This window comes from Tachypleus tridentatus, chromosome 5, assembly GCF_004210375.1.
Source record: "Tachypleus tridentatus isolate NWPU-2018 chromosome 5, ASM421037v1, whole genome shotgun sequence".
NCBI classification, from domain to species: Eukaryota; Metazoa; Arthropoda; class Merostomata; order Xiphosura; family Limulidae; genus Tachypleus; species Tachypleus tridentatus.
In genome coordinates this window covers 31,084,423-31,101,320 of record NC_134829.1, presented here as the reverse complement: position 1 = coordinate 31,101,320, position 16,898 = coordinate 31,084,423, and the positions used below count along the sequence as shown (strand labels likewise).

General features: G+C 32.7%; 1 protein-coding gene across 1 annotated transcript in view; it reads left to right on the top strand.

Annotated features, from left to right (window-relative positions):
- Positions 1–16,898, top strand: part of LOC143250846 (uncharacterized) — a 169,204-nt gene that overhangs the window by 128,422 nt on the left and 23,884 nt on the right. Inside the window, exons 4-5 of the mRNA XM_076501937.1 lie at positions 12,047–12,231; positions 13,137–13,269. Of these exons, the coding sequence (XP_076358052.1) occupies positions 12,047–12,231; positions 13,137–13,269 (318 nt within the window). The remainder of the gene's footprint in view (positions 1–12,046; positions 12,232–13,136; positions 13,270–16,898) is intronic.

Sequence of the window (16,898 nt, the reverse complement as noted above, 5' to 3'; positions counted from 1 at the left end):
GTATAGTATCGTGTTCATATAATCATACTTGTATAGTATCGTGTTCATATAATCATACTTGTATAGTATCGTGTTCATATAATCATAGTGGTATAGTATCGTGCTCATATAATCATACTTGTATAGTATCGTGTTCATATAATCATAGTGGTATAGTATCGTGTTCATATAATCATACTTGTATAGTATCGTGTTCATATAATCATACTTGTATAGTATCGTGTTCATATAATCATACTTGTATAGTATCGTGCTCATATAATCATAGTGGTATAGTATCGTGTTCATATAATCATACTTGTATAGTATCGTGTTCATATAATCATACTTGTATAGTATCGTGTTCATATAATCATACTGGTATAGTATCGTGTTCATATAATCATACTTGTATAGTATCGTGTTCATATAATCATACTTGTATAGTATCGTGTTCATATAATCATACTGGTATAGTATCGTGTTCATATAATCATACTGGTATAGTATCGTGCTCATATAATCATACTTGTATAGTATCGTGTTCATATAATCATAGTGGTATAGTATCGTGTTCATATAATCATAGTGGTATAGTATCGTGTTCATATAATCATACTTGTATAGTATCGTGCTCATATAATCATAGTGGTATAGTATCGTGTTCATATAATCATACTTGTATAGTATCGTGTTCATATAATCATACTTGTATAGTATCGTGCTCATATAATCATACTGGTATAGTATCGTGCTCATATAATCATACTTGTATGGTGTCGTGCTCATATAATCATACTTGCATGGTATCGTGCTCATATAATCATACTTGTATAGTATCGTGTTCATATAATCATAGTGGTATAGTATCGTGTTCATATAATCATACTTGTATAGTATCGTGTTCATATAATCATACTTGTATAGTATCGTGCTCATATAATCATAGTGGTATAGTATCGTGTTCATATAATCATACTTGTATAGTATCGTGCTCATATAATCATACTTGTATAGTATCGTGCTCATATAATCATACTGGTATAGTATCGTGCTCATATAATCATACTTGTATGGTGTCGTGCTCATATAATCATACTTGCATAGTATCGTCCTTATATAATCATACTGGTATAGTATCGTGTTCATATAATCATACTTGTATAGTATCTTGCTCATATAATCATACTGGTATAACATCTTGCTCATGTAATCATACTTGTATAGTATCGTGTTCATATAATCATACTGGTATAGTATCGTGTTCATATAATCATACTTGTATAGTATCTTGCTCATATAATCATACTGGTATAACATCTTGCTCATGTAATCATACTTGTATAGTATCGTGTTCATATAATCATACTTGTATAGTATCGTGTTCATATAATCATACTTGTATAGTATCGTGCTCATATAATCATACTTGTATAGTATCGTGTTCATATAATCATACTTGTATAGTATCGTGCTCATATAATCATAGTGGTATAGTATCGTGTTCATATAATCATACTTGTATAGTATCGTGTTCATATAATCATAGTGGTATAGTATCGTGTTCATATAATCATACTTGTATAGTATCGTGCTCATATAATCATAGTGGTATAGTATCGTGTTCATATAATCATACTTGTATAGTATCGTGTTCATATAATCATACTTGTATAGTATCGTGCTCATATAATCATACTTGTATCGTGCTCATATAATCATACTTGTATAGTATCGTGTTCATATAATCATACTTGTATAGTATCGTGCTCATATAATCATAGTGGTATAGTATCGTGTTCATATAATCATACTTGTATAGTATCGTGTTCATATAATCATACTTGTATAGTATCGTACTGCGTGTTCATATAATCATACTTGGTATAGTATCGTGTTCATATAATCATATCGTGTTCATATAATCATAGTGGTATAGTATCGTGTTCATATAATCATACTTGTATAGTATCGTGTTCATATAATCATACTGTTCATATAATCATGTATAGTATCGTGTTCATATAATCATACTTGTATAGTATCGTGTGCTCATATAATCATACTTGTATAGTATCGTGTTCATATAATCATACTTGTATAGTATCGTGTTCTCATATAATCATACATAGTGGTATAGTATCGTGTTCATATAATCATACTTGTATAGTATCTTGCTCATGTAATCATACTTGTATAGTATCGTGCTTATATAATCATACTGGTATAGTATCGTGTTCATATAATCATACTTGTATAGTATCGTGTTCATATAATCATAGTGGTATAGTATCGTGCTCATATAATCATACTTGTATAGTATCGTGTTCATATAATCATAGTGGTATAGTATCGTGTTGTTCATATATAGTATCGTGTTCATATAATCATACTTGTATAGTATCGTGTTCATATAATCATACTTGTATAGTATCGTGTTCATATAATCATACTTGTATAGTATCGTGTTCATATAATCATACTTGTATAGTATCTTGCTCATGTAATCATACTTGTATAGTATCGTGCTTATATAATCATACTGGTATAGTATCGTGTTCATATAATCATACTTGTATAGTATCGTGTTCATATAATCATACTTGTATAGTATCGTGTTCATATAATCATACTGGTATAGTATCGTGCTCATATAATCATACTTGTATAGTATCGTGTTCATATAATCATAGTGGTATAGTATCGTGTTCATATAATCATAGTGGTATAGTATCGTGTTCATATAATCATACTTGTATAGTATCGTGCTCATATAATCATAGTGGTATAGTATCGTGTTCATATAATCATACTTGTATAGTATCGTGTTCATATAATCATACTTGTATAGTATCGTGCTCATATAATCATACTGGTATAGTATCGTGCTCATATAATCATACTTGTATGGTGTCGTGCTCATATAATCATACTTGCATGGTATCGTGCTCATATAATCATACTTGTATAGTATCGTGTTCATATAATCATAGTGGTATAGTATCGTGTTCATATAATCATACTTGTATAGTATCGTGTTCATATAATCATACTTGTATAGTATCGTGCTCATATAATCATAGTGGTATAGTATCGTGTTCATATAATCATACTTGTATAGTATCGTGCTCATATAATCATACTTGTATAGTATCGTGCTCATATAATCATACTGGTATAGTATCGTGCTCATATAATCATACTTGTATGGTGTCGTGCTCATATAATCATACTTGCATAGTATCGTCCTTATATAATCATACTGGTATAGTATCGTGTTCATATAATCATACTTGTATAGTATCTTGCTCATATAATCATACTGGTATAACATCTTGCTCATGTAATCATACTTGTATAGTATCGTGTTCATATAATCATACTTGTATAGTATCGTGTTCATATAATCATACTTGTATGGTGTCGTGCTTATATAATCATACTGGTATAGTATCGTGTTCATATAATCATACTGGTATAGTATCGTGTTCATATAATCATACTGGTATAGTATCGTGTTCATATAATCATACTCGTATAGTATCGTTCTCATATAATCATACTTGTATAGTATCGTTCTCATATAATCATACTTGTATAGTATCGTGTTCATATAATCATACTTGTATAGTATCGTGCTCATATAATCATACTTGTATAGTATCGTGTTCATATAATCATACTTGTATAGTATCGTGTTCATATAATCATAGTGGTATAGTATCGTGTTCATATAATCATACTTGTATAGTATCGTGCTCATATAATCATAGTGGTATAGTATCGTGTTCATATAATCATACTTGTATAGTATCGTGTTCATATAATCATACTTGTATAGTATCGTGCTCATATAATCATACTTGTATAGTATCGTGTTCATATAATCATACTTGTATAGTATCTTGCTCATGTAATCATACTTGTATAGTATCGTGCTTATATAATCATACTGGTATAGTATCGTGTTCATATAATCATAGTGGTATAGTATCGTGTTCATATAATCATACTTGTATAGTATCGTGCTCATATAATCATACTTGTATAGTATCGTGCTCATATAATCATACTGGTATAGTATCGTGCTCATATAATCATACTTGTATGGTGTCGTGCTCATATAATCATACTTGCATAGTATCGTCCTTATATAATCATACTGGTATAGTATCGTGTTCATATAATCATACTTGTATAGTATCTTGCTCATATAATCATACTGGTATAACATCTTGCTCATGTAATCATACTTGTATAGTATCGTGTTCATATAATCATACTTGTATAGTATCGTGTTCATATAATCATACTTGTATGGTGTCGTGCTTATATAATCATACTGGTATAGTATCGTGTTCATATAATCATACTGGTATAGTATCGTGTTCATATAATCATACTGGTATAGTATCGTGTTCATATAATCATACTTGTATAGTATCGTTCTCATATAATCATACTTGTATAGTATCGTTCTCATATAATCATACTTGTATAGTATCGTGTTCATATAATCATAGTGGTATAGTATCGTGTTCATATAATCATACTTGTATAGTATCGTGTTCATATAATCATACTTGTATAGTATCGTGCTCATATAATCATAGTGGTATAGTATCGTGTTCATATAATCATACTTGTATAGTATCGTGCTCATATAATCATACTTGTATAGTATCGTGCTCATATAATCATACTTGTATAGTATCGTGCTCATATAATCATACTTGTATGGTGTCGTGCTCATATAATCATACTTGTATAGTATCGTATAGTATCGTGTTCATATAATCATACTGGTATAGTATCGTGTTCATATAATCATACTTGTATAGTATCTTGCTCATATAATCATACTGGTATAACATCTTGCTCATATAATCATACTTGTATAGTATCGTGTTCATATAATCATATAACTTGTATAGTATCGTGTTCATATAATCATACTTGTTTGGTGTCGTGCTTATATAATCATACTGGTATAGTATCGTGTTCATATAATCATACTGGTATAGTATCGTGTTCATATAATCATACTGGTATAGTATCGTGTTCATATAATCATACTCGTATAGTATCGTTCTCATATAATCATACTTGTATAGTATCGTTCTCATATAATCATACTTGTATAGTATCGTGTTCATATAATCATACTTGTATAGTATCGTGTTCATATAATCATAGTGGTATAGTATCGTGTTCATATAATCATACTTGTATAGTATCGTGCTCATATAATCATACTTGTATGGTATAGTATCGTGTTCATATAATCATACTTGTATAGTATCGTGTTCATATAATCATACTTGTATAGTATCGTGCTCATATAATCATACTTGTATAGTATCGTGTTCGTGCTTATATAATCATACTTGTATAGTATCGTGCTCATATAATCATACTTGTATAGTATCGTGCTCATATAATCATACTGGTATAGTATCGTGTATCATATAATCATACTTGTATAGTATCGTGTTCATATAATCATACTTGTATAGTATCGTGCTCATATAATCATACTTATAGTATCGTATAGTATCGTGCTCATATAATCATACTGGTATAGTATCGTGCTCATATAATCATACTTGTATGTATCGTGCTCGTGTATGGTGTCTGCATATAATCATACTTGTATAGTATCGTCCTTATATAATCATACTGGTATAGTATCGTGTTCATATAATCATACTTGTATAGTATCTTGCTCATATAATCATACTGGTATAACATCTTGCTCATGTAATCATACTTGTATAGTATCGTGTTCATATAATCATACTTGTATAGTATCGTGTTCATATAATCATACTTGTATAGTATCGTGTTCATATAATCATACTTGTATGGTGTCGTGCTTATATAATCATACTGGTATAGTATCGTGTTCATATAATCATACTGGTATAGTATCGTGTTCATATAATCATACTGGTATAGTATCGTGTTCATATAATCATACTCGTATAGTATCGTTCTCATATAATCATACTTGTATAGTATCGTTCTCATATAATCATACTTGTATAGTATCGTGTTCATATAATCATACTTGTATAGTATCGTGTTCATATAATCATAGTGGTATAGTATCGTGTTCATATAATCATACTTGTATAGTATCGTGTTCATATAATCATACTTGTATAGTATCGTGCTCATATAATCATACTTGTATAGTATCGTGTCATATAATCATACTGTATAGTATCGTGTTCATATAATCATACTTGTATAGTATCTTGCTCATGTAATCATAGTTGTATAGTATCGTGCTTATATAATCATACTGGTATAGTATCGTGTTCATATAATCATACTGGTATAGTATCGTGTTCATATAATCATACTTGTATAGTATCGTGTTCATATAATCATACTTGTATAGTATCGTGCTCATATAATCATACTTGTATAGTATCGTGTTCATATAATCATACTTGTATAGTATCGTGTTCATATAATCATACTTGTATAGTATCGTGCTCATATAATCATACTGGTATAGTATCGTGCTCATATAATCATACTTGTATAGGTATCGTATAACATCTGCATATAATCATACTTGTATAGTATCGTGCTCATATAATCATACTTGTATAGTATCGTGTTCATATAATCATACTGTATGTATAGTATCGTGTTCATATAATCATACTTGTATAGTATCGTGCTCATATAATCATAGTGGTATAGTATCGTGTTCATATAATCATACTTGTATAGTATCGTGTTCATATAATCATACTTGTATAGTATCGTGCTCATATAATCATAGTGGTATAGTATCGTGTTCATATAATCATACTTGTATAGTATCGTGTTCATATAATCATACTTGTATAGTATCTTGCTCATATAATCATACTGGTATAACATCTTGCTCATGTAATCATACTTGTATAGTATCGTGTTCATATAATCATACTTGTATGGTGTCGTGCTTATATAATCATACTGGTATAGTATCGTGTTCATATAATCATACTGGTATAGTATCGTGTTCATATAATCATACTGGTATAGTATCGTGTTCATATAATCATACTCGTATAGTATCGTTCTCATATAATCATACTTGTATAGTATCGTTCTCATATAATCATACTGGTATAGTATCGTTCTCATATAATCATACTCGTATAGTATCGTTCTCATATAATCATACTTGTATAGTATCGTGCTCATATAATCATACTTGTATAGTATCGTGTTCATATAATCATAGTGGTATAGTATCGTGTTCATATAATCATACTTGTATAGTATCGTGTTCATATAATCATACTGGTATAGTATCGTGCTCATATAATCATACTTGTATAGTATCGTGCTCATATAATCATACTGGTATAGTATCGTGCTCATATAATCATACTTGTATGGTGTCGTGCTCATATAATCATACTTGCATAGTATCGTGCTTATATAATCATACTAGTATAGTATCGTGTTCATATAATCATACTTGTATAGTATCTTGCTCATATAATCATACTGGTATAACCTCTTGCTCATGTAATCATACTTGTATAGTATTGTGTTCATATAATCATACTTGTATGGTGTCGTGCTTATATAATCATACTGGTATAGTATCGTGTTCATATAATCATACTGGTATAGTATCGTGTTCATATAATCATACTGGTATAGTATCGTGTTCATATAATCATACTGGTATAACATCTTGCTCATGTAATCATACTTGTATAGTATCGTGCTCATATAATCATACTGGTATAGTATCGTGCTCATATAATCATACTTGTATAGTATCGTGCTCATATAATCATACTTGTATAGTATCGTGTTCATATAATCATACTGGTATAGTATCGTGTTCATATAATCATACTGGTATAGTATCGTGTTCATATAATCATACTGGTATAGTATCGTGTTCATATAATCATACTTGTATAGTATCGTGCTCATATAATCATACTGGTATAGTATCGTGCTCATATAATCATACTTGTATAGTATCGTGCTCATATAATCATACTTGTATAGTATCGTGCTCATATAATCATACTTGTATAGTATCGTGCTCATATAATCATACTGGTATATGGTATCGTGTTCATATAATCATACTTGTATAGTATCGTGTTCATATAATCATACTTGTATAGTATCGTGCTCATATAATCATACTGGTATAGTATCGTGTTCATATAATCATACTTGTATAGTATCGTGCTCATATAATCATACTTGTATAGTATCGTGCTCATATAATCATACTGGTAATATCGTGCTCATATAATCATACTTGTATAGTATCGTGCTTATATAATCATACTGGTATAGTATCGTGTTCATATAATCATACTGGTATAGTATCGTGCTCATATAATCATACTTGTATAGTATCGTGCTCATATAATCATACTGGTATAGTATCGTGCTCATATAATCATAGTGGTATAGTATCGTGTTCATATAATCATACTTGTATAGTATCGTGCTCATATAATCATACTTGTAAAACATCTTGCTCATGTAATTACACTTGTATAGTATCGTGCTCATGTAATCATACTTGTATAGTCTCGTGCTCATATAATCATACTTGTATAACATCTTGCTCATGTAATCATACTTGTATAGTATCGTGCTCATATAATCATTTTTAATGTTCTATGAAATTTAATCTTATATTTAGCCAATAATGTAGCACTTTGAGCAAGCGATGTCGTAAATAGAATGCTTTAAGGAAATCAAATGTGATGTACAAAGTCTTAATAGGCCTACGTTTTAAAAATTACCCAAATCTACCTTGTTCACCTGAATATATTCTTAAATTGGCATTACAGTTTTGCATTTCTAATCATTTGGAAATATACTAACATTATTCCTGACACTGTAAACGAACTTATGAAGAGCGAACAGTCTTGAAGAATAAACTTGTTTACAATAATTTAGAGTTTGCGACAATCGGAGGAAGTTCGAGTGCAGATCTATTTGAAGTTACACAATGCATAAATCGTGAAACACCTGTTGAGTTTACGAAATACAGTTTGATTTGTGTGATATTAATGACACATTATTAAATATTTCAGCTTTATTGGTCATTTCAGTCATCCTGAAATAGATCTTCCTTTCAGTATGAAGTAATCTTTATATGTGGCCTCAAGGTTGTTCTAGTTCTTTTTATGTTCAGACAAAGCTGAATTACAATGGATTTATTTTTCATATCTGCACTTCTGGTGGCAGAAGATGCTAGTACAGAAAGAGAGGGAAAGTGCACAGGATATCTGATAGAATTCTGGAGAGTATTCACTGTTCAGACACAAACTCAATGATCTTTCTTTTACCATATTTGTTCAAAACATCAGGTCATCATATGTCTGTTCTTCCTTATAAGACTTGTCTACTGAAACAGCATATAACTATTTGTTACTGAGAAAAATAAATAAACTTTGAGTTACTGCCTGCCTTATTTTTTATTAGTAATGTAAAGTTTTTATCGTGGCAATAAAAATTATATAATTTTACACGCAAATGTTATATTTTTAGATTTGGTCCACCCTCTAATCGGTAAGTAATACTGTTCTCAGTGTGTGTGTGTGTGTATATATATACTCTTCAAAAAAAGAAACGCAAAAGGGATATTTTTGTTATTTTAAAGGGAAATATATGTAATAACGTTACAAGCTCAGAGTATGTGATGTTATATGTGTTAAGGCACTGATTGTCAGACCAAAATGACAATAAAAGTTGTGCACTTTGAAAACGGAGGAAAACATCGGATTTTTCGCCAAAACGCATTCGTGTCCAATAAATTTGTTTGAGAGATCTGCATGTTCTGCAAGTGCAACATGTGCAAAATCCCTATAAAAGTGACGGGTTCTCGGTTTCCATAGCTCAGTGTTAAGCCACCGACACGCAATACAGTTACGCCAAGACTGACTGAAGCACAACGCAACAACGCCATTGGTCGCTTGGAAGCAGGCGAATCTCGATCAGATGTTGCCAGAGCTGTGAATGTCCACCCAAGCACCATCACAAGGCTATGGAATCGTCACCAACAACATGGATCAACTCGTGACCGTCCGCGATCTGGCGGACCTCGTGTGACCACGCCCGCACAAGATCGCTACATCCGGTTACGTCACCTTCGGAATAGGACCACCACTGCGACGTCTACTGCCTCAACCATACCAGAGCTGCGTAGGATTTCCGATCAGACCGTACTCAACCGTCGACGAGATTCTTATGTCCCATGTGCAACCCATCATGGTGAATGTCAACGACGTTTTTCAATATGACAACGCCCGTCCTCACACAGCCTGACTCACCACTGTCTTCTTGAGACACCACAACATCAACGTTCTTCCCTGGCCCTCCAGATCACCAGATTTAAACCCCATCGAACATCTTTGGGACGAGTTGGACCGACGTCTGCGACGGCGACAACCTCAACCGCAGCCTCTACCTCAGCTTGCAGCAGCTTTGCAGACTGAGTGGACAGCCATTCCACAGGATGTGATTCGTCATCTCATCGCTTCCATGGGCAGGAGATGCCAAGCAGTTATTGATGCTCACGGGGGGGGGCATACTCGTTATTGACGTTAAACTTCACCTAGTGAGCGTAGACTTCCCCTTTGCAGACTTTGGATGTTCAGCAGTGAACGTGCAAAGTTTCACACATGTCATATAGAACTACCCGGAATAAACTTGTTAACAATATGTCTCAAATTTTGCCTTTTGCGTTTCTTTTTTTGAAGAGTATATATATATATATATATTAAGTGTTGAGACCGTAATTTATTTATAAAAAGCAGAAAATGAGTAGGTAAAATATTCCAAGTGATTTGTTGCTTTGTTTGTTCTTTGGATATCCGTGCATATTATGCAAAGACTATTTGTTTCAGCCATTCCTGGTTTTAAACCGTGAGATTACAGTGAACACAGGTGGTTAACAGTGCTCACTGCCAGCTCTTGTTTGATTTAATGTTGGGATTTATCTACTATTATGTTAATGTACTCGTGGCTTCTAAGTATAGAGTACAACTGTTTTATTCCAACGGGCTGCAAATCATGATCTACAATACAACAACTAACCGTTGTGCGACACCCAGTCCTATTTCAGATAATAACAAAAGCATAGATATACAACTGTAGGTTTAAAATGGCTTAAGGCGACAATCGTCTTCTACAGAAATTCAGAAGTCAAACTTTAAAACCAAACAGAAAAGGTATGCAAGTGAGCTTGAATTAGGGCTAAAACAAACTCGCATGGCTAAAGGTATAGAATATTTCCCAATATATAAAATATCTCATTTCGCCATTACACCTGGATATACTCTCTTCCAGTTAATAATAAACTACTCTCTTTCAAACACAGAAAATACTCCAATCAGAACCCAAAACTACCTGTTTGCTGAGAGTCTCACGTTACGTAATAAAAATAATCCGACCCTACACATCCTGCTGCTACCATACAAAATAAATGTGTACAAAATTAACAATTACATCACTCACACAATTGATGATTAGAAGATGCTGGAAAACCAGAATTATTATACTCTTGTTGTCCATGATGCTTAACTGTTATCTTCTGGTGGCACAGCGGTATGTCTGTAGACTTACAACACTACAAACCAGATTAAATAGCTCATTGTGTAGTTTCATGCTTAACTGGAAACAAACTTAACTCTTATTTATATATACTAAATTATGGGTATCTTAGGTTATGGGAAGATGGGTTAATTGTATATAAAAACCCAAGTGATGTAAAAAGTAATCTTGGTGAGAAATAATTCTACAGATATGGTAGAATAAGTGGAAAACAAGTTAATTTAATATCGTATAAAGTATACGTATACAGTCATGTGAAAAAGTTAGGACACCCTATGAAAGCCTGTGTATTTTTGTAACATTTTTGGATGTATAGATATTTAATCTCAATTTTAACAATACTGAGAGATAAGAGGAATATAACTAAATAACTAAACATGTATGATTTTATTTTAAATGAATCATTTAGAAAGATGTTTCACTTATATGTTGATTTACTAGTGGATTTTGTATCTAGGGGAGAGGCCATACAAATGCCACCTGTCAGGTTGTGGAAGGGCCTTCATCCAGTTATCTAATTTACAACAACATCTACGAAATCACGAGAGCCAGATGGAGCGTGCGAAAAACAAGCCTTTCCTTTGTAACATCTGTGGAAAAGGTTTCGCTTCTGAAAATAGCCTTCGCACTCATCGTGCTAAGGTAGTATGACCCTTCTTAGAGTTGGTTATTTAGAATTTGTAATTTGCAAAAATAACTTAGATAAATGTAAGTTTTCTATTTACTGAATATGACGAGTTCCCAATAAACCCAAGACAATTGAAATTTGAACTGTCATCAAATAAATATACATGTTTTGATTTAACTAATTCACAATAACAAGCTATATAGAAGGTTAAACTTCATACTGAAGTGTGGGGGGGGGAGAACGAAATACCAAGTATTTGGCTTTGGCAAAGTCATAAAATTGATTACGTATTTCTTGGGCTAAAATAAGATCATGAACGTTGAATTAATTTATGAAATATCAAATGTAGATTAACCTCATGGGTTAGTAAAGTCCTTGCATTATATTAAATAATTGTCTTGCTTATTGGTACACAAATCTTCAAAATACAAAATATCTTGTTTGGTTCCATTATTTCAAGCTCAGTAGCCAACCTCACATAGTTTTTTTTTATTTATCGATATTTTTTCCCCTAATGTTTTAAACACAAGATACCGAGATATATCTATAAATAAAAATTATATGAAAAGTAAGAATAAAACTTATTATTAAATCTTTGAATATAACGGTATTAAGTAACAATCAATTTGTACAAAGATTTAAAAGAAGATCATTTTGGACCCAATGACACAAGTATAGTTTCTAAATATTTGTGAAGGAAACTAATAAATTGCATAGAAAATGAAATAATAGGAAAAAGGTATTTAAAAAGATTGGTGAGCCCTACTAGTGTATTGCTACATTGCTTCTGGTATTTCATACAACAAACTCTCCATATGTGATGACAATAGAATATACAGTTTCCTAATCTTTAATAATCCGACTGTTCTTATTTTGATATGGTATGTTCGAAAGACTTACTAATTTCTGTTCCTTGTAGCAACATGCAGCCCTCATTGGGGGAGCCAGCTCTCAGTCTTGCCCCGTGTGTCACCGGATCTGCCTGAATGGGGAGGCCTTGATGATGCATATGAGTGTCACTCATAAGGATCCTAATGCATCGGGAACACCAAGTAAGATAAACCATAACAGATAGAATTTACTCTCCAAATATATGAAGAAATACCATCTGCAGTGCACTCCTCACCACACAATAATAATAACGGTCATACAATTCGACTTGGTTTGACAACAATACCATCTGCAGTGCACTCCTCACCACACAATAATAATAACGGTCATACAATTCTGACTTGGTTTGACAACAATACCATCTGCAGTGCACTCCTCACCACACAATAATAATAACGGTCATACAATTCGACTTGGTTTGACAACAATACCATCTGCAGTGCACTCCTCACCACACAATAATAATAACGGTCATACAATTCGACTTGGTTTGACAACAATACCATCTGCAGTGCACTCCTCACCACACAATAATAATAACGGTCATACAATTCGACTTGGTTTGACAACAATACCATCTGCAGTGCACTCCTCACCACACAATAATAATAACTGTCATACAATTCGACTTGGTTTGACAACAATACCATCTGCAGTGCACTCCTCACCACACAATAATAATAACGGTCATACAATTCCACTTGGTTTGCCAACAAGTATGTAACATCTTGTAACCAATTAATACCCATCATAACAAACAGACCTTGCTCGCTACCTCCTTCTACCGTCTCTCCACGCATGAATCCTAGTTTTTAAGGATAAATAACTTTGATTATCATTGGTCACTTCATGGTTCAGCCCATTCTAGAAACCCTCAATCCTATCCTTTACTGGATGTTCAAACCAACACTCCCTCTTAGACTTACCTTTTGTCACCCACTATTGGCCGAACACAATACCCATCTTTTGTGAAAGTGTAAAATATAGTAAAGAACATATTACATATTTAAATATATAGCGTTAACAAATATGAACATATTCTAGATTTTACACCACAATAAAAAATAATTATAAAATTATAGTCAAGCATCTTTCGCGCTTTCCTATTGTTCAGATAGAAGTAAAGGCAATACCAAATTATCTATTCTCAAAAATACATTAAAGCCACATATTAGTAGGCAGTTTCCTAATGCAGAATCTTAACATATATTTTACAGACATGTACTGCATCACCTAAAACACTACTTCTCCTATATCTTTAGTTTAATTAGTGTTTTATGAATTCAGGTTATATCTTATAAGCCTCTTGGTTTCATTTCTGTCTTTTGTAAACTGAAATCACACTCTCAAGATCACTTGATTGTGCTCTAATTCATATGGACTCAAGTAATACCTCATAAATTATGGTCGCCTAGTCTTTACCATGGAAGATGGGGGAATTTAAAATCTTAACTTGTTGCCTGTGTGTTGTCTTACTGGAATGGAAGTTTTCTAAATATAAACAGTTTTTAATTCACATTTTGAACGGTCACGTGTGATTAATAATGAGTGGACGGTTCAGATAAACTTCAGTTGTGGTGCTCACTGTGGCCAGCTATTTGGACCATTATGTTATAGGGCACTGACATACAGAACCTGAATCACTTGGTTACACTTTTAGTTTTATATAGACACGAGTCACACATTCTAAATAACCATGTGACATGTTTGTTTGTTACAAGTTGAAACAGGTAACACCTAAAAAGAATACGATATTCACTATTTATGTTACATTAGTTTAGAACTTATTTGTTACATTTTTAAGAACCTAATCATATACAAGTCACTAAAATCAACAGTTATAGATGTAAATCCAGGTGAGGTTACATCTTAACATTATTATGAGATTCATCAATAGCTGTGTTCATAGTGTCATCCACGTGTGGCAAATGCCTATAAAGGCAGCTTTATTGTCAGTATTGTTGCTCTTTTAGTCTGAACGTGCAAATGTCTATGCAGAAATGATCTTGTAGTCTGTAATATGCAACCGCAGACACACATTTCTGATCATCTGATGTGAATAATCATGTTTATTTGAGAATCGTTCGACATACAATCTGAGAGTGGTCCAGATATTCAAATGGCCTTCTCTAAACAGTTAAACAATGGTAACATGTTCTTCAACTGAATTCTCTGTCAATATTTAGACGATCTGGAAGAAGCTACACCACAATACATGGATGTTAGCTTATGTAGAGAACTTGTGTTTTTAATCATTTTTAATGTTTTGGATCGTCCAAAGGAATAATGACCTTTTATGCAAAATTCTGATCTCGTGCCTCAAATGTATCATGCAGGGAAACGGAGAAGTCACGTAAACAAGTGCTGTCACCATGTGAACGTTCAGCATCTGCTATTCGCCAGTTGAATATAAATGTACACTAAATGAATATACACTAAGTGCTCTGCTTTAATACATAATCATTACGTTCCTTATATCAACAACGAAACTGTATGTAAGTTATTTATGGAAGAGTCTCCAGAATAATGGACCATGCTAACATGTTATTTAAGTAGTGCATTAAGTAGCCAACAGAATAGCTGGAATTTTTCCCAGCTGTGTTAGGTTTTTCTTTCTATATATAGTGACATATAACTTTCCTACGTTGTTGTAGTTATACTATAATTTCAGGCACTGCAGTGCCTTTTTCTTCCTCATAAATGTTGGTTATTATTCATCAGACTCCGTAATAATCATTACATAATGAGTACGCTGGTAAAAACGAATAATGGCCACAAGGTGTTTATTAGAGGATACACACGCATTGCTACTTTTTATGTATTGTGTGTTTACAGTATTTATCTATGTATACATATATTCATTTACGTATACGTACGTATATAAGAGTCCAACATATTTGTAGTACTTTATTGTACAGAGTTTGATGTTTTCTAAAGTTCATTGTTAAGAACAGAATGGCCAAAATCGTAATGATCTTTTTTCTCTGTTGTTGATGTTGTTCCACAAAAGCAGTTCTTATAATCTGTTATTAATATTTGTAAAATGCCACATATATCAACTTCTTACATTGATATGCCATAATTATTGAGTGCGTTTTCGATTTCAGCTTTTCTCTGTTGGTCAGTGTCTCTTAATTTCATTAAATATTGAGATGAAAAAAAGGAAAAGAAATGCGTGAACGTCTGCAGTATTAATAAAAAGTGAAAGAGTTTTATTTTCTCCAGATTCTAAATTTGTTGTTTTGTTTGTTTGTTTTAGAATTTCGCACAAAGCTACTCGAGGGCTATCTGTGCTAGCCGCCCCTAATTTAGCAGTGTAAGACTAGAGGGAAGGCAGCTAGTCATCACCACCCACCGCCAATTCTTGGGCTACTCTTTTACCAACGAATTGACGGATTGACCGTCACATTATGAAGCCCCCACGGCTGAAAGAGCGAGCATGTTTGGCGCGACGGGGATGCGAACCCGCGACCCTCAGATCACGAGTCGCACGCCTTAACACGCTTGGCCATGCCGGGCCATTTGTTGTTGTACGAGATACTTTAGAATCAATGTTTCTTTTTGTTTTGAATTTCGCACAAAGCTACACAAGGCCTATCTGCACTAGCCGTCCCTAATTAAGCAGTGAAAGACTAGAGCAGGAGTGTGCAACATTTTTCGTCGGTGGGCCACATAACCAACTTCATCAATCAAGCGGGGCCACTTAAAAAACAAGCTTATTCGTGTACATGCACACTAAATTAAAAAAAATTTTCAAAATGCAAGCAATAATATTTTATATTTTTGCATG